Consider the following 19,717-nt stretch of genomic DNA (forward strand, 5'->3'; position numbering starts at 1 on the left):
TTATGTTACTATGCTAGGGGAAGGAGTCATTATTTTCGAGTTACTTAGTTTATCAGAATCATGGTAGTTATATACTGCGGTGGTGGTGCTGTGGTAGAGTTGTCGCCTCACAGTAAGAAGTTGTTCTGTTCGATTCTCAGCTAGAGCGTCTTCTGTGTGGAGACATGCGTGAATGGGCATACCTTTGTTGAAGGTTGTGCATCAGGGCTGGCAACTCGGCATGTAAAAATCTACTGCCAATCATTAGCGGACCGGAGTTCCGCTGTGGTGACCCCTAACCGAGAAAAGCCAAAGGACACAACAACATCAGAATCATGGTAGTTGGAGAGCAAGGAAATGTTTTTTTCTTCTTTAACAGCATCAGCTTTTCTGAGACCACACAGAGATCTGGTTGATCCCCTGCCAAAGGATTCCCAGGTGCCCAATGCTGGCTATGACCACACATTAGGGGAAACTATATGGACCAAAGTAAAACAAGCCTAAAGACCCCGGCCACTATTTCTTCAAACTTAATCAGTCTTATGGTCCTTGTTTTGTATAACATGGCAGAAGGTGCAACTAGAGCAGCAGGATCTGACATTGCTTTGCACCAGTACTCCTGGTTTCATCTCACAGACTTTTCTGAAGACACTACTTCAACAATTTGGAATTTCCCCTTCACTGGATCCCTCCTGTTTGATTACACAGTTAATCAGCATTTTAAAGATGAAGAAGAGCAGGACAAAACTGTCACTGCCCTGTGTGTAAAGTTCCATTCTCCCCAGAGTTCTTTTAACAGAACGCGGAGAACCCAGTGCTGCTTGTGGGTTGTGTGTGCATTCAACATTGGCAATACCAATGAAAGGAAAATGCTGTAAAAAGACAGTCCCCAAAGCTTGGTGTTCTTGATGATCAGCAAGAAGCTATGATCAGCAATGCAGTAAGCAGCAGCAGTCCAGAGCTGTTACCTAACCCCTACTCTGCAGGCAGTTTAGGGTCAAGTCTTCACTTGTCTGAAGTATTGCCAAAGATTCTGGGGATATATGGGTAAGGGAGATAATATCCAGAAGGTATACTGTCCACTTTCTTCCTCTTTTCCAAATTCCTTTATTACTCTTATCAGATATCACATTGTATCAAAAAACAAGTAGCAAAGGAACCAGTATTAAAACTGCTAAGGAAAAGAGCCATTCAGAAGTTCCCACTAGTCCTGAAAGGTGTAGGATATTCTTCCCAAAACATTAGGGTATCAAAGAAAAAAAATCTGGCTTATTCCATCTTGGCTTTGAATGGCCTAAACATCTTTATTACAGAATAAACCATTTGAATGGTCACCATTCAGTCTCCCCTTTTTTGTGAATTTGAAAAGACTAGGTGTACTCTTTGGACCTCCAAGACATATACCTTCTTATCCAAAATTGCTGAGGAATCTAGAATATTTCGGCACTTCAGCGTTGAAGTCAGTCATTACCATTTCAGTGCTCTACCCTTACAGCTTACCTCTGCCCTGGGGTGTTCACCAACTACATGCCCATAGTACAACTCACCAGGGACTGAGGGAGGCCAGACTATTCTTGTATGTAGATGCCTTGATCCATGTAGTCCATCTGTTTTGGCAGAGAGGAACTAAAAGAGACAGACTTACTTTGTGTTTGTTAGCCTGTTTATGGTGCCTATTCACCTTAAGAGTTTCATCTTCACGTAAATGTTCTGGAGATGAGAGCAGTTTTTTGCCTTGCTGGCCTTTCATGATTATCTGGCTCGGTCCATTCAGCTGGGCTGTTTTTATAAACTGAGCGAGTATTAATGAATTCCTACCCTGCACTTCAAAAGGCTATGAAAATATGGCACTGTCATCATCATCTAACACTGCATTTAATAGCAAAACCACATCATTAGCCAAGTTATTTCTATGGTAGACAAGAGTCATCTACCACCTCTTGATGCTTCATGAATGGTCCCTGAAACCATCAGTGACAAGTAGGATATTTTATGTCTGGGGCATTCCAGTACGCAGTCTCTTTGCACCTCTAACATTTTTCAAGTCCGCCATCTTCTTTTTCCTGATGCTTTTTCAGTTGGTCAGTGCAGGGATTCTTAAGTTTGCAGATTATGGGATAGACTGCTTTATTGTTTCTGGTTGCTTCCTTTAATGTGTTTCATCATGTCACAGTTCTCAAAGCCAGTGTCTTTTTAGCTCCCTTCTGGTCAAGGCAAACCTTATTTCCCCTGTTGAATCTTTTCTTTTGCAGAAGCCATTATATCGGTGACCTTTCATAATGTTGCTGTCTAAATCTAAAGGCAAATCCCAGTCAGCTCTCCATTCCCTAATGCAGACTGCATGGCTTTTTCATAGCTAACTACTTGTCTTTTCAGATAGGTGATTTCCATCAGTTATTGACTACTATCAGAAGCTCTTTAAAAGACTTGTTGGGACCAGTGGACCTTTTTCTGTTTGGGCATTTAAAAGTGATGGTGCCCTTCATTTAGTTCTACCCTGCCCTAGCCTCTCTGCCCAACATTGTGACTATGGGCTAAGATGCTGCTACATTAAAGTTCATTTGGCTATTTCAGTCTGGTCTGCACTACATTTTGCTTTGCCTGTCTTAAGGCCTGTGAAGTTTTCTTGTATAGTACCTTTTGTATTAAGCATTTTGCTCAAAATCCCAACCCTTTTTGGAACATAACTTTATGTTCAGAAAGGTGGCTCTGCCACTATTTAAACCCCCTGGTTCTGCAGACTTGAGTTTGTTTTATGAAAGCTGCTCTTTCTAGAGATCATCACTTCTACTAGGAGGATTTCAGAGGTAAAGGTCCTTCCTGTCCATATTTAATTTTTCACAAAGAAAGGGTGACGCTCAGAATGGATTGATCCTTCAAGCCACAAGTTGCCACAGAATTAAAACTGATGATAGTTCCAACTATCTTTTCTCCTAAACTTTTGTAACCATATTTTCTCTCTAGATTTCCTCAGTCCTCAGACAGATCAGATTTTATGTGGGCAGAATTAAATCTTTTCAGAATGATGACCAGTTGTTTGTATGTTTTTATCCTTTGTTAAATCTACATTTGGTATGAAAGTTTCTAAGTTCATCTTTTCTGTCACAGTAAATTATAGGAAGTCAACACTTTCACAACCTGGTCTTCGTTGAACAGCTTTGCAAGGCACTATAAGCTGGAATTATTTCCATATTTATATTTATGTTTGTTAATCCGGAGTAGTTGATTGATCTATTGTGGGTTCCCCATTTCAACTGCAGCATGAGTTATAACAGACTATGAAAAAAAATAATTCACTTGTGTGACTCATGAATAGCATCCACCATCCATGAGGTTTACTAGATAAGTAGGAACTAGAAGAAGATTTCCAGTCCTTTTTTCTTTAGGAGTCAGATGTGATGCGGAATCATGGATGGAATTCAGTAGTGCAGTAATGAGAAGACAAGGATAGTACAAAGTTTACAGTTGAGAACAATAATGCAGTGACTGTAAATCAAAACACATGGTTGCAGAATGAGAACTACACAGTACTCACATATTTGCAATGTAGCAAGGTGTAAGCTGAAGATAAGGTAAGTTTTAATGCATCTTGAGATCTAGGTGTTCCTTCAGAGATCTGTCATCTGTGGTATATTTCAATGATGATGATGGCCACTCAGGAGGATTAGCTAGGGACTGTGCACTTGAAATTAGAAATTACCAAAGATGAACCTCTTCTTATCAGATATGAAACTTCTGTATGTGCCATAATGGTAGTTTAGGTTTGCAAGAAGGCAGCCAATCTTCATTAACTTCCATTCCCTAGCTATGACAGTTATTGTCTGGTATTTTCTTTTATTTCCCCGAGCTCCATGTTATTAGAAGAAGAACTAAAGAATATGAGAATAAATGAGACTGAGTGATGCAAGATGGGAAGGGTGAGGGTTCCAGGCAGTCTGTAAAAGATTTGTTTGCTGGAAGTTTTGATGTCTATTTAATCAGCCCTTAGGTTACCAAAACCAGGCCTTTTTGTAAGAGCAGATGTAATGATGTCTCTTCCTTCCATTCCTCAACAGCTGAGTTATAGGATCCTACCAGGATCTTACTTCAGCCACAGACTTCTCCCCTTACCCACCATTCCTATATAACTAGTAAGTTACCTAAGATCTCATTTGCTGCTCATTTGCATCAGATGCAATCTCCATCACTCAGGCTGTTTTCTCAGCTAAGTGATAAATATTTTTGATATTTTTTGATATTTGTGAGGCTTATCCTCTTCCAATAGTGTTTGCTGTTCTTACCTTTTTTATTTACTTATTTAAAAAAAAAGCTTAGAAATTGAGTGTCACCTTCTGGGCACCTGTTTCTTTTTTCTCTTGGGTTTCCCTAGAACGTTTTGGCTAGTTTATCATTTCATTGCTTAGCTTAGTGTCTTAGTGGGAGTAGTTTATTAGTCATGTAGTTTTACTCTGTGTTGGTTACTTCTGTGGTGTTTTAACTTCTTTTCAACAACATAGAAGAAAAGTCTTCTGGCTTCAAAAAATGTGTGGCCTTTGACCATAAGATTCTTAATTCTGATGCGCATGCCAAGTATGCTTCGTGACTATGCTCTTTTTGTACAGTTTTTGACTCCTGGCCCTTGGAAAAAAGGAATAATAAGTTAGTCATTAAGGGACTTCTCCCTGCCACTGTGGGAGAAGTTTCCCTTCCACACTCTGCTGTCTCCCTTTCTTTGAAAAAGTCAAGGGTGAGAAGAGTCTAGACAAGCCAAAATAAAAACAGAAAGAAATGACAAGGCAGTCTAAAAAGAGATCACTGGGCCATTCAGTTTCCTCAGGTATGGACCATAAGCTTCCTAAAATGTATCTTTCTTGGATCTAGCACTCCTCCTTTGCCGGAAAAGAGCTTCTTCCTTGAGCCAGTCTCACTGAGACTTTGATCCCCTTTCCACCAGGAAGGACCCTTCCATCGCACATCCAGACCCTCTTCCACTGCTTCATTCTCCAGTCTGTGCAGTCCTTAGGGAGCCTTTTCGAGGTAGACAAAGATAGAATGATGAGGAAGTTCCTCAGGACTCAAATCCAGTTGGAACCTCTCCCAGCTCTGGTGCCAGTTGGTGCCGTAGGCCTGGGAGCATCCCCTCATCATATAATTGCTCCTTCCCCGATACAACCTTTGGACTTGGAGCTTTTGAATCTGGGCATTTTCCAGGGGTTGTCTGTGTCATCCAAAAACTTTGCCTTCACTGACTCCACCTGTAGGTCTGATCTAATCATCATTGACTGGCTTAGATTCTGATGGATCTTGGAGCTGAGATGTCTGTGTTGGACCCTGGGGGCTTGGCTTGACTATGAAGCTTTCAGAACTGTCCCTCCCCCACAGACTCCTAGTGCTAAACAGCTCAGCTATGGCTCTACCATCAGCTTCTGAGCCAAGTTGAACAGGTCATCAGGACCAATTCGTGTTAGATGCTGCATCTAGGCTTCTGTTTTTGAAGTTTGAGAGGGTGCTCTCTCAATCTAAGGAATGGCCTTCCCTTTCCCGCTTGTATCTATACCTCACAGGAGTTCCCTTGGTCCTGATTCTACACTTTCTGTCCTATTGGGACAACCAGCCCCTCAAAGTCTTGAGTCTGTCTGCACTAAGGACTCCTCTTCAACTTCTGAGTCCTCCCCAGAATGCCCCACTGTGCAGGTTCTGCACAAGTATTCATGCAAATGAATCCACCCACGAGTCTTTAAAGATATTGACTTTGATAACATGAGGGGGTCCCCTGATACCACTCGCCATGCTGAGGATGTGTCATTCAGCAAAATCCTGGGGGTGTTCTAACAAACAAGTTGAGTAGGTCTATCCTCCATCAGGAGTGGTCCCTCAATTGGATAGTGGCAGATCAGATTTTCAGCCACTAGGGATGACTGCATTGTGATCTCTTTGCTTCTTCTACTAGTGCCAAATGCAGCAGGTACTTTGCCCTAATTCCCCAAGGTAGGGAGTCCAGAGGGCTGCACTGACCCACACTTTGCCCCCCCCCCCCCCGGTCTCCTTTATTGCTATCTTCCTACTCCTGTCATTCAGAGGGTTATGTAGAAAGCAGTGTGGAGCATTGTTCCTTTTTTGGCCTCGACAGGTGTGGCTTCCCTACCTCTGGTTTCATCTGATTCACCTCTCTTGGTTACTAGACCTCTCTCCAGATCTTCTCTCTCACCCCTCTGGGATGCTTCACCCAGACATAAAAGCCTTCAGGTTAACTGCATGATTTCTGCAGTTCCAATCATGGTTAAACAGTCAAGGCTTTTGTCCCAAGTCATTTACATTTTGACCTCTGCACAAAAGCCCTCTATCAGGAAGGTTTGTAGTAATAAATGGAAGAGATTTTCAATTTGGGCATCCTGTAGGAATTTCTTCCCCTGTCCTGGCATTCTTAGACTTCTTGGCTTCTCTTTTCCACAGTGGGGTTTGCTAGTCTACTGTCAAGTTACAACTAACCGCTGTTTCCAGTTTGCACACAGGAGAAAATCAATTGCCCATCACTTCCCTCAGACTAACTGTCCAAGGCCTTACTAAGGGGTACCTTCCTTCCCCCCCTTAGGGATCTGTTCCCCCTTGGGATATTACTCTTTTTTTACAGGTCTTAACCAGTTCCCCTTTTGGACCTGCAGCTAAGGTTGACTTAAAATATCTGATTTGGAAGACCTTGTTTTTGGTTGCAGTCACCTCTGCTAGGAGAATATTGGACTTGTACAATCTTTCCTATAAACCTTCTTATTTGGTTTCATGAGGCTCTGAAGAAGTCTGTTTATGTTTAGAAAGTGTTTACCAGGTTTTTTAAATAAAGCCCTTTTGCTTTTCAGTGGTGCTATGGCTCTGGACTTTGCACACTTGGAATGTATGTAAATCCGTATGACTTGTTCATGTAATCTTTAAGCTCTGGGTCAGTAAGCAATGCTACATCTGTGATGTGTTTGATTTTATTAGGAAGATATAGCAATGTTATTGTAAGGTATGGACAAAGTCGATTTGAGGTAACTTACTACTTAAAGGGGATCATGAGTAAGGGGAGAAGCCTAGGCTTTGGATCCAAAGTCTGTTAAGTGGCCAAAGTGAGATCATAGTTGGATCTGATATCCCAACCATTGAGGAAGGATGGAAGCAGGTAACACAGAGATGTATTGTTATGGTAAGTGGATAACTTTCATTTTCTTTTTTATGGTAAGTGTACAAGTTTCATTTTACATAATTTAGTATGGCATATTTGTCGCCTCACAGTAAGACGTTGTCCTGTTCGATTCTCAGCTAGAGCGTCTACTGTCTGGAGACAAACGTGAATGGGCGTACCTTCGTTGAAGGTTATGCGTCAGGGCTGGCAACTTGGCACATAAAAATCAACTGCCAATCATTAGCGGACCGGAGTTCTGCTGTGGCGACCCCTAACCGGGAAAAGCCAAAAGAGTTTTGAATTATACTGCGGTGGTGGTGCTGCAGTAGCGTTGTCGCCTCACATTAAGACGTCCTGTTCGATTCTCAGCTAAAGTGTCTTCTGTGTGGAGACATGCGTGAATGGGCGTACCTTCGTTGAAGGTTGTGCGTCAGGGCTGGCAACTCGGCATGTAAAAATCTACTGCCAATCATTAGCGGACCAGAGTTCCGCTGTGGCGACCCCTAACCGGGAAAAGCCGAAAGACACAAGTATGGCATATAATATCTGTATGTTAGCTGAGAGTCAAGGCTAAAAGCATATTTCTGCTTGTAGCAGCAATTTTAAAATGAAGTTCTCTCTCATTTTTATTTAGAGCTGATTGCGTCTAGCAGATACACTACAGACTGTATAGGTGACCCTATCAGTACAGTGCATAGTGTATTGCTGACCAAAGACTAGAGCAACCCCTACCTTGAGAAGCATGTATACAAATCAGGAATATTTTTTCTTTAAAAGTCTTATCACAAATTGCACTGGTTTCCCATGTAATTTAGAGCTTTACATTATAGACTGCTAGCCAGACCTTCATTCTTACTAGCTTGTTACAGAAATCACATTTATGATTTTACTTTCATGATGCATTACAATACAGGTCCTATGGATATGGCTAACTTTGCCATTTCAATCCTAGTAAGCAAAATGTAAGTCTATTCTTTCAGTCTTAGAACTCTTTTGCACATACATTTAGTTAAATTGAATTGGCGCTCATGCACTGGAGATAAAAGTTGGTTTGATCAAACTAATAATTTCTCACCAAACTGCATTTGTATGCAGGCATTTACCATGGCAATATTTTAAGTTATTATGATAATGCGCATTTCTTAAACAGTTGATATACTCATAGTTACAGCTTTTATTCATTGGCAGGTTTCTCGTATTATACGGACTCCTCGTGGTAATGCACTTCTGGTTGGTGTAGGTGGATCTGGGAAGCAAAGTCTAACAAGACTTGCATCTTTCATTGCTGGCTACACAACTTTTCAGATCACATTAACAAGGTGAACTTCTAATTGTATTTTTGCTTTTGCTTCATGCTGTGTAGAAACTTTGGAATATAAATTTGTCCTAACTTTGTTATAACTCTGACAATAAAGGCATTTTTTGATTGTTTGTTCACTGGTATGAGTTTTCTTAAAAAATGTATGATTAGTATTGCAGTTTGCTTTATTACAGTATGATGAATTGTGCTAGCTGGTGGTGTACTCCCGTGTTTTTTTTATTTATTTTTTATTTTCTTCCACCGTAGATCAACCGTAGAGTTGTTATGTATAAGTTGGGGGAGTAGGGGGAAGCAGAAAGACTTTCCTCCCTGCAAAAAAAAAAAAAAAAAAAAACTTTTTTGTTTTTTTGTGTTATGATGCATTAGGATGAAGTGTGTTTTACACCAGTTGTGTTTGATCGGTTGTGTTTAGATATTTTGTCTTTTAGATCTCATGTCAAACCCATATATATATATATATATATATATATATATATATATATATATATATATATATATATATATTGGACTATATTAGAAGATCTAGAGACCAAAATCTTGAACGTCATTAGTTTGAAACTTACAATGTTGAAATTTCTTTATCCCTTAAATGAAGTTAAAGCAAAACACACTTTTTTTTGCAGGGGGCAACCCCTGCTGCACCCCTGACATCCCCTGCATATTAAATATACCAACTACGAGATTACACCACATTGGAGGAAGGACAAACAGCCAATCCCAAGAAATACCAGCACTCAGGAAACAAGCCATAACAGCATTGTAAGTTTTGAATTAATGAAGTTCGAAATTTTGGTTTGCATATCTTCTGACATAGACCCCTATATGGTTGTATGTGTGTGTGTATGTATGTATGTATGTATATGTATGTATGTATGTATATATATATATATATATATATATATATATATCTACATATATATATATATATATCTACATATATATATATATATATCTACATATATATATATATATATATATATATATATATATATATATATATATATATGAATTCTGTTGTGCATTCTTTTCCATGACAGAATAGACTGCTGGGTTAGTTAGAATGTTTAGTTTATCGAACATTTGTTTTCGTTGTGATAAATAAGTGGGTTTTTTATTTGGTATGTGTGTGTGTGTGTGTGTGTGTGTGTGTGTGTGTGTGTGTGTGTGTGTGTGTGTGTGTGTGTGTGTGTGTGTGTATGCAAATGTTTCCAGGTTAGAATTACAGTAAAGGTTACTGAAGAGGATATATTTAGTGTTTGAATGAGTGTTTGCAGATTAGAGTTAGGTAAGAGGCTAGATTTAGTTTTTGTGTGAGTGATTGTGGGTTAGAAATAATGTTAGTTAATAGATTTAATGGTGTATGTATGCTTTGTTGCGGCATATGTCTGAACCTGTTTTTACTGGTGGCATCAGGGCAAGGGTGTTTTTTTGGCCGTCGATATCGTTAGGCCTACAACTCCCTTTCCCATCTTTTAAAACTTTACTTTACCTTTAAAGAACCAGTTTAAGTTAGAGGGTTTATCTTTCTCTCTTTTTTCTGTCCGTTATTGAGCCCCTCTAAATTAGAGGGCAACTCTTTCCTTCTAATTCTATCCCTTCCTAAGAGGTTTCATCATTTAAGTTAGGGATGTCTCCTCTGGCTAGAGGAGATTGTCGTTTTAGTTAGAGACCTCTCCTCTAGCCCCTTTCTCTCCCCTTACATAAAACATAAAATAAAAAGTAGAGTAACAGTTATATAATTACCTTTGTCATAATGTGGTGTGTTTGATAGCATGATAGTTTTTTGCTAGGCTTGTTATCTCTATCTTTAACTTAGTTTCCTGGGCAGTATTTATTGTTGTTGCTGTGTTTTTTTTCACTATGTCGAAGGAAGGAAAAGAAGTGAAGCAGTCAGGCTTCAAAAAGTGCGACTCCTGTTCTCAGAAAATGCCCTTAACCGACAGGCACATTAGTTGTGTCTACTGTTTAGGTGTGGTACACCTTCAAGACTCATGTTCCATTTATCATGGGTTCAATTCTAGGGTACTGCAGGAATGTAGAAATAAACTCATGATCAAGGGATTGGTTCTTTTACTGAGACACAAGAAGGGAAGCAGACCTCTTCTAAATCATCTCAATCCCCAAAGTCTGACAAGTCAACAAAAATAGCTTCTTCTTCGGCATTTGAGCTGGCTAAAAAGCTATCTAAGGATATGACTTTTGGGCCTGAAAAGACAACCTCTTCAGTTCCACCAGTTTTGTCAGAACTGACTAGGAGCCATATACAGAGCTGGTCTCCTCAGTTCCTCAGTCATCTGTTTCACAGTCTGTGGCTGGCAGTGTAAATCCTCGGCACCATCCTCCCAATTATCCAGAAGTCTATCGGATGATGACGTGGAGTGGGTGGAGGTTGCTTTGGACTCAGGCTCTAGCCAAGATCCTTTTGAGTCCAGTTCAGAAGGAATTGCGACCTACTTCTGCTACTGCCCCTTCTTCTATTCCTCCTCTGACCCAAATGGTTTCAGAGTTGGAGTGCTTGGATGTGTTTGTGGTGGAACCGTCGGGTCCAAGACTCACCCCAGGGTTTTTGGTCCCGACTTTTCCTCCAACCTCTTCGGTACCATCTTCGGTCAAAGGGTTTGGGAGCTGATGCACCCCCATCAGGTCTGGGGAGGAGAGACAGATCGGACCCTTTTCTGATCCGAATCTACCTCTCAGGACATTGACGCGGGTGACCTTGGCACCTACATCAGCCTCTGAGCCCACCTCCTTGGTGCGAGAGGAGTTTCCTGGGACTTTGGATCCAGCGGCTTCCTCAAACCCGGGTCATGGTGCTGTCAAGGTGATGAGGAGTGTGCTGCCACCCTTGATGGCTTCACTCTCGGATCTAAGCACTCTTCCCCCTAAAGTGCCAATGTCTGCCTCTCTACCATCCCTCCCCCCAGGCGTAGAGAACCGATGCCCCAGGACGTGGGTGATTCCCTCTCTTCTGAAACCTCCCCAGAGAATCCCTCTGGGGAGGTTCCTGTGAAGAGAATATGTAAGAGGAAACATCTAGACTCCCCTGAGGAGTCTGTCACTTCAGATACGGACTTGGTTGATTCAGAAGGTTCTCTGAGGATATGTCCTTCTCAAACATCCTAGAGATCCTGAAGCAGAGAGGTGGCTAGAAGACCCTCACCCCTTCTGAAGATGAATCCTTATACCTGGAGGCATTTCGGTCTCAACCCTCCACCTCTTGGGTGTCTCCATCATTCAACCAGCTCCTCACCTTTATTAGTTTAAAGGCATGGGGCTCTCCAGAATCCATGGAACCTGTTCCAAGGAGCCCCAACAAATTTATAACAGCTCCGTCAGACAAAGACTTTTTAAGCAAAGATGTCCCAGTAGATGCTATGGTCGTGACAGTGGCCACCAAAAAGGAGTTAGCTGATACTTCTTCATCTGTCCATCCACCGAATAAGGAGTCTCGAATGATGGACAGGTATGGGAAGCGTACGTTCTCGTCAGCGGCTTTTACACTCAGGTTGCTGAACTATTTGACCCATTTTACCAGAATCAGAGGGATCTCCTAAAGGAGCTAGGTGATGCCCTCCAAGGTTCCACAGCTGGAGGGATTTCAGACAAGGTGACTGCCCAGCTTGCTACCTTAAATTTACTAGTCAACCCCTCTATGTGGCTCCTTTCTTATGTAGCCCATGGTGTGATTAAGGCAGCTGGTACAGGAATTGCATTCCTGGATGCGCCTTTGCGAGTTTGCTGAGCCCTTCAAGTCTTCCTTCACTAATGCCCCTATTGAGGGCTTGTCCATGTTCGAGCCAAATGTTAGAGACTCTGACCAGGTGCAAACAAGAAGGCGAGACTCTGTCTGCCGTGGTAGTACATTTTTCCCTCCCTATCAGGCCTTACCCCAAAAGTCAGAAGGGCTGGAAAATATGGTTCCGTAAATCTCAAAGAGCTTTGCCTGATGCACATGGTGAATCTTCCCCCAGAGGCAGAGGGGAAAATAACTATGGAAGACATCGACCTCACAGCAGAGGGGCTCTGCAAAATCAGGGCAACAGAGATACGTTCTCTGGCAGACCCTTCCAGCACTCCTGAAAGGAGGCCTGCCTGTCCACCTCTGGAGGCAATTGGGGGCAGAATATCACTTTACCCAAAAGCCTGGCTAAATATCACTCAAGACAAATGGGTACAGTCAATAATATCCAGGGAATGCAACATAACCTTCTCCACCCCACCCCCAAAAACAATATCAGTCCCAGACATTCCGCCCTGTCAAAGGGATCAAGCAACTCTAGCGATACAAAAGTTGCTAAGAAAAAGTCATCCAAGAAATCCCTGCAGACCAAACTGGATCAGGAAGTTACTCAAGGTTCTTTTTAGTTCAAAAAAAAACAGGGGACTGCAGACCCATCTTGGATCTCAGCAGGCTGAACAAGTCCGTAAAAAAAAATCAAAGTTCCGGATGGTGACACTGCAGTCTATACTTCCCTTTTTGAGAAAAGACAATTGGATGTGCTCAATCGATCTTCAGGATGCGTGCTACCATATAAAAATGGACAGGCGATCCAGGAGACATCTACGCTTCCATCTGGGATCCAGTCATTACCAATTTCGAGCTCTGCCTTTTGGTCTCACTACAGCCCCCACAGTGTTTACCAAATGCATGCCAATAGTCACGGCTCTCCTGAGGTGTCTAGGATTCCAGGTGTTGCCATACTCAGACGACTGGCACCTGACCGCCACCACCGAGCATCTGCTAACCAAGGCAAGAGACACCTCTGTTCATCTTTGCTCGGAACTGGGCATTACCATAAATTTCAAAAAATCTGCCTTGTTGCCATCACAGCATATTATGCTTATAGGAGCAGACTTAAACACAAAAGACATGGTAGCAAAACTGCCTCATGACAGGGTACAGACAATGCGACATCAAGTGTCCACCTTGCTCTCAAAAAAGAAAGTACAGGCAAAGTTGGTTCTGAAGGTCTTGGCCACTATGGCAGCTGCTATAACATTAGTACCTCTGGCACGTCTGCATATGAGAGTCCTACAGTGGCTTCTCTTCACTCAATGGTCCATGCAGGAGTTACCCATGTCCCACAAGATCTTCATTACAGACTCCTACAAGAAAGACCTACATTGATGACTTCATTCCACACAGGTAACTCTAGGCAGGCCATTCACACTCCCCCAATAGCCACAGTGACCACGGATGCTTCCCAGATAGGGTGGGGGGACATTATCTGGGAAAGTCCCCACTTGCACATCAGTGTTCTGAGAGTGGTGCTTCTGGCATTGCAGGCATTCCAGAACTCTCTTCCACCAGGTACGATTGTAATACTGACAAACAATATGTCAGTGGTGTGGTATATCAACAAACGAGGTAGAACCAGATCCTATCTCCTGTGTTGAGAGGCTCAAAGAGTATGGCAGTGGATAGTCTCTTCTCAATGTTTTCTGATTGCAGCACATATTCTGGGGAAATCCAACATGATAGGGGACAAATTGAGCAGAGCAATTTTAATGCCTCACAAGTGGTCCCTAAAACAGGAAATTGTGAACCAGATTTTTCACAAGCGGGGTCAGCCTTGCTGCAACCTGTTTGCCACATCCATGAACACCAAATGCAGCAGCCACCTTGCACTAATCCCCCTGCCGGGGGAGTCAACAAGGGATGTTCTCATTCACGACTGGCCCCTAGGACTCTTTTATGCCTTTCCCCCATTCTCTTTAATCCCCAAAGTTCTACAGAAAGCCAACTCATTTAGTTGCAGGTTAATACTCATCGCTCCATACTGGCCTCGTCAGATCTGGTTTCCTTTCCTATGGCCCCATCTTCGAGAAGAGCCATGAATTCTGGACCTGGTACCAGATCTTCTGACTCATCAGTTAGGAATGCTCCATCCCTCCATCCCTTTATCCAAACCCTCAAACTGACAGCTTGGCTGCTCCACTTCCAGTCTTAGCCAGGCTTCCAGACATATCCCTGCAGTGAGACGTATTCTAATTTCAGCTCATAAGACAACAACTAAAAAGCTTTATACTAGCAAATGGAAAAGTTTTTCTTGTTGGGCTTCTAAGAATCACATAGACCCCTTCACAGCCCCCATGAGTACAATTTTAGATTTCTTAGCAGAAATTTCCATTGAAGGTGCAGCAGCAGCTACCATACAAGTACAATTAGCCACCATATCTAACTACCACACAGGAGACATGGGATCAAAAATAATGTCTCACAGATTATGCAAAGCTTTCCTGAGAGGTACATTCTTACTAAGGCCTCCAAAAAGGGAGCCACCAACTCCTTGGGACCGGAACTCAATTTGGTACTGTCTACTCTGATTCTCCTACCATACGAACTAGCTTCCTCTTGCCAATTAAAATTTCTAACCTGGAAAACAACTTTTCTGGTAGCAATTACTTCAGCTAGGAGGGTTTCAGAACTTCAAGCTCTGTCCATATGTCCACCCTACTTTGTTTTTCACAAAGACAGATTCTCTCTTAGAACAAATCCTTTGTTCCTTCCCAAAGTATGTTCTGAAATCAACTTAAATCAATCCATTGACCTGCCTGTTTTCTTTTCAAACTAGAGCAACAAGGCAGAACATTTGCTATGTTAATTGGATGTCCACAGACAGTTATGCTTCTACTTGCATAGAGCAAAGGAATTTAGAAAATCTGACCAATTATTAATTTCCTTCTCAGATAACAGAAAAGGTGCACCAATATCAAAAGTTACCTTGTCAAAATGGCTTACCGACGCTATTACCCACGCATATAATTCTCAACATAAACAACTGTCAGGAAAGATAAGAAGCCACTCAACAAGAGCTATGTCAACTTCAGCCGCCTTTCAGGCCAGATTGCCTATGGATTCAATCTGTGCTGCAGCCACATGGGTCAAACCTCATACCTTTATCACTCATTGCAAAGTAGATGTGTCCTCTCGGAACAGGGCTTACTTTGGTTCCACTGTTCTGAAGAGTTTATTTCCTTGAGCCACCCAAGAAAGAAGGTGCTGGGGACGCTGTCCCAACCAGCAAGAATGAAGGTGAGATAGGACAACATAACATTAAGAAGTTATGTACTCACCATAACATTCCATGTTTGTTGTCCATAATGTCTCCTTCTTTCTTGCATCCCACCCTCCTTCCCCCAACCTTCGCTCCTGGAGGATCAAGAGGAAATTTCTATTGGTGGTAAATTGTGTTCTCTGCTTCCCTTCTTGCCTCTTGAGGCATAGGTCATAACTATTACCATTGGGATTTTGTATATATTTTCAAATGTGTTACTATTTTGCAAACAAGATCTGGGATATGGTACAGTCTCGAGCCAGTGGAAGCTGTCGAACTTTAGTATTAGGCCGAGTCAAAACTGATGCTCGGTTCCAAACCCAACCAGCAAGAATGAAGGAGAGATTATGGACAACAAACATGGAACGTTATGGTGAGTACATAACTTCTTCTTTTGTTGTGTAGTCAGTAATTTGTGTTTCAATCAGTTAGATGTCTGATGCTATGAGGATGGATTTTGTGACATGTTGATGGAGTGTCACAAAGGCAGGTGTAGGTGTGTGTGTGTGTGTGTGTGTGTGTGTGTGTATCTATGCAGAAATATTTAAATTGTTTTTTTTTTTTTGTTTTTTTTTTGCTTTTTACCTCCATGCATGCTGAGTATTAAGCCTCCCCATTACTCTAGAGCCTGTTCATTGCCTTGCGCTTACTAGGTATCTGCAGCACAAAAAGAAGAACTGACTGTTGGGGGTTATCCAGAAAGCCATGGATGGGGTTTACTCGCTCACTGGCTTTCTGGCCAGTATCTGGTGGGAGCACCAACATCACCGTAAAGTCTCTTGTACCCTTCCTGTTGAATGTGCATGCTTCTTCCCACATGCTACTAAGGGCTATCATCACCAGCTTGGGATGGCTAAGGTCATGTCCCCAGTCCTAGTCTACTTGCATGGTGCTGATCGATGAGCAAGCACTGACTGTTCACTCCCATCTTCCTCTGTGCAGCTATTTATGTACCTTAGAGCCACTATCAAATTTGCATTATCTGGCTTGCAATCATGGTTTTATCCTTTTGTGCTATATATCCAGGCTTATTGTGATATATTTTAAAAGATGTACACATTGCAACAACACAGAGTTTAAACAGATATTAGCTGGGTTTTAGGGATGTTATGGATTTCTAAGATAATATTAGTTGCTTAATGTACCAGAGGTTGGTATAAAAACCTGGTGATATGACAGCAACTGTTGTTCATGAGAAATCCTCAAAAAAAGAACTGAATTGTAGAACTAATAGTTGACATTTTCTGCCCCATATATTGCTAAGCAGATGATTCCCAGATGCACAGACAGGACCTTAAGCTATTCCATAGTGAGAGTAGCAGACAGGCTGTGTACTATTCATAAAGGTAATCCTTACCTTGTGAAATCATTTCACATAAATGACAAAAGCTTCCAACCAATTCAGTGATGAGACTCCCTTTGGATGTTTATTGACTGAAATATCTGCCTCTTAATAAAAAGAATATCCATTTTGTCATCTTTCTTGCAGTCATGTAATTATTAGCATAAGTTCAAGTACCACTGGGCAAGCCTATTTTAGCTCTTTGGTCTACATATATTATTGTTTTTCCTATAGTTTGAGTGTTTTAAGTACAAGTGGAAGTATAGGAGGCAGATTACTGACAGGGACTTGTCAAAGCAATTTTTGTTCTGTCTTGGGGTGAACTCTATTAAGAGGACATGCCATTTTACTTGGCATTTCTCCTTAGCATGGGGTGCTTTTGAGAGAAAGTCCTCAGTGCCTTTCGCTCTTTGACAGGTTTGCTGCCATAGGGAGCTTTGTGAATTACTGTTCTTTCCAGTACTTAAGAGTAAAAAAAAAAAAAAGGGAAGACAAGAAGAAACATGACAGGAACAGGACGAGGGCTAACTTTGTCTTAGATCCTTGGCTGCATAGGTTCATAGGTTAGGTTCATAGATTAGTACTAAGCTAACTGCCCTTGTGAGCCATTTTAAGCCTAGCCAATTATCCCTTATGAGACTCAAACCCTGCACCTTGTGCTTGCAAGGCAAACACCTTAACCATTAGGCCACCCTCCTAACCCTACTGCAAGGGAGCAGTAGCAAAACCTTCCTCCTTCTGTAGTGTTCCCTCTTGGTGAGACAAGGGGATTTTGGGCTTTATTTTGAGATTTGCAATAATATTTATCCAAACAGCAGTGGTGCACTTGAATGCTATTGCTAGGGGGATTCATCATGAGGGTAACATTCCTGACTTGCTCACAGGTTGGAGACCAATTACTTGGAGCTCAGTTAAAAAAAAATGTAAATGTGAAAAAAAATTAAATATTAAACTGAGTAAATACAGCAGCATTTGCCTTACTTGCTCAGTTAACATCACTTCTCACATGTAGACATCTTAACTCTGGCATTGAGCCAGAGCAGTGGTCCAGAGAAATGGAAGTCCTAACTATGGCCTAGGTGATCCACGTTCAATTAGTAGATCAGAAGAGAAAAGCTGATGATGTGGCTGCTTCATCAGATCCAAAGAGAACTAAATTAGAGTCAGCTCCCTCTCTGATGCTGACCCAATCTTCAGCTCCGATAACAATTACAAGAGGTAACACTCTCTCTTATCTTCTTAACCTCCTTCTGTGTCATTGTTGCACTCCTTCAGGTCCTTTTGGAGTACTTCAGATTTTGTATGAGAGTGTATAATGATGGTGGCATTTTTAAAGATCCAGATGGAAGTAGGTGTTATTCCATTCCCCAGTGTCCTGAGAGTCTATAGGGCTGGTCCTTCCTTTTCCATCTTTGCTCCTTTACCAGTCCATGCTTTGATACCAGTGATCTTGGAGCCAACACATTAATCAGATGTTGGCTCTCTAAGGGTTGACTGGTGTTTAGATGTCTGTTCTGGCACCATCCTCATATCCATCTCATATCATTCCCTTTTTCATGTCTGAGAATCACCACTCCACTCTTTGAGGCTCTCTACCCTGTCAATCTCAGGGCTATTTTCTTTGTTTTTTCCCTGTATCCCCAAAACTACAAGGCAGCTTCTTGAATCCAGCAGATATGGAGCAGATATGGAGTTGGCTTTCAAGGATAGGAAGAGGATTATAGCTGCTCCAAGAACAAAATGACAGGCTTCTTCAATGTCTGTGACATCCCAGGACACCTACTTTCCTCTATTTCAGCATTTCCATGCTTCCCAGGGTCAGAGCCAGTCACAAAATCTGGTCAGGTCCTCTTTGGAAGTGAACTTACCCTTCCTGACAGTTTAAGAAAGGTTGTACAAGAAGGAAGCACATTGACTCCCCTGTAAAATCTGTCACATTGAGCACTGATTCAGATGATCATGAGAGTTCCTCTCAACCCCCTCCCAAAGAAACCACATTTTGTGAGATCCTTGAATTAATGTGAGAAAGGGGATCTGTGACAGCAATCCAGCCTCTCAGGAAGAAGAAACCCTTTCCTCCTCTCTATCACTTGCCACCCTGTACGTTTTTGGATGGACTTTCTGCTGATCACCTCATTCGCTTGACCACCAGGAAGGCATGTCATGAACCAGACTCTTCAGAATCCATTCCTTGCCTAATATACAAAACTCTTAGACATCCCAAGGGCAGACAGCTAAGGAAACACTGTTCTTCTGGATGACACTCCTATTGTGGATACTGCTACAGCAAAGAACTGACAGAAGATACATCCACTGTCCACCCACCCAACGAGTCTAGGGCCTTGAACAGGATGGGAAACTGGGTGTTTGCTTCAGGCACCTTCATCCTCAGGACTTTGAACTATACTACCCATAAAAATCACTTTCAAAGGGATGCAGAGGAGCAAGCTTTAGCTTCCTTGAAAACCTAGATGAAATGACATTATCTGCCTTAGCAGTCAAGTTTGAGACCCTGCAAAGATCTTACAATAAGAACCAAAATGGGTACAAATCTGTATGGTTTAGCAAAACCTGGTATCAGCCCTTTTGTTCCACTTCTAAAAGGGGCAGTCTTAGCAAAGGCAGCCCTTTTAATGACTACAGACCCCATAGGTCAAGGAAGTCAGGAGAACCAGTGATATCATGGACCTTAATCTGACAGGCAACCCAACTAAACCTAAAGGGCTTCCTGATTGCTGCCCTTGGAGGAAGTTTGGTGTCATTTATCCATCTACTGTCCTGCATGGATGACCATCACATAGGATTCATGGATCTGAAGAATAGTAGCTAGAGGCTAAGCACTTCTCTTTTCTCATCACACCTCACAGCATGTTTGCCAC

At 42.0% G+C, this 19,717-nt stretch overlaps 1 protein-coding gene across 1 annotated transcript in view; it reads left to right on the forward strand.

Moving 5' to 3' along the window:
- DNAH5 (dynein axonemal heavy chain 5) overlaps positions 1-19,717 on the forward strand; it is a 1,226,896-nt gene that overhangs the window by 436,344 nt on the left and 770,835 nt on the right. The window contains exon 15 of the mRNA XM_044065791.1: positions 8,306-8,436. Within this exon, the coding sequence (XP_043921726.1) occupies positions 8,306-8,436 (131 nt within the window). The remainder of the gene's footprint in view (positions 1-8,305; positions 8,437-19,717) is intronic.

The sequence above is a fragment of the Protopterus annectens genome, chromosome 3.part0 (genome assembly GCF_019279795.1).
Source record: "Protopterus annectens isolate FY-2018-M chromosome 3.part0, PAN1.0, whole genome shotgun sequence".
Lineage (NCBI taxonomy): Eukaryota > Metazoa > Chordata > Ceratodontiformes > Protopteridae > Protopterus > Protopterus annectens.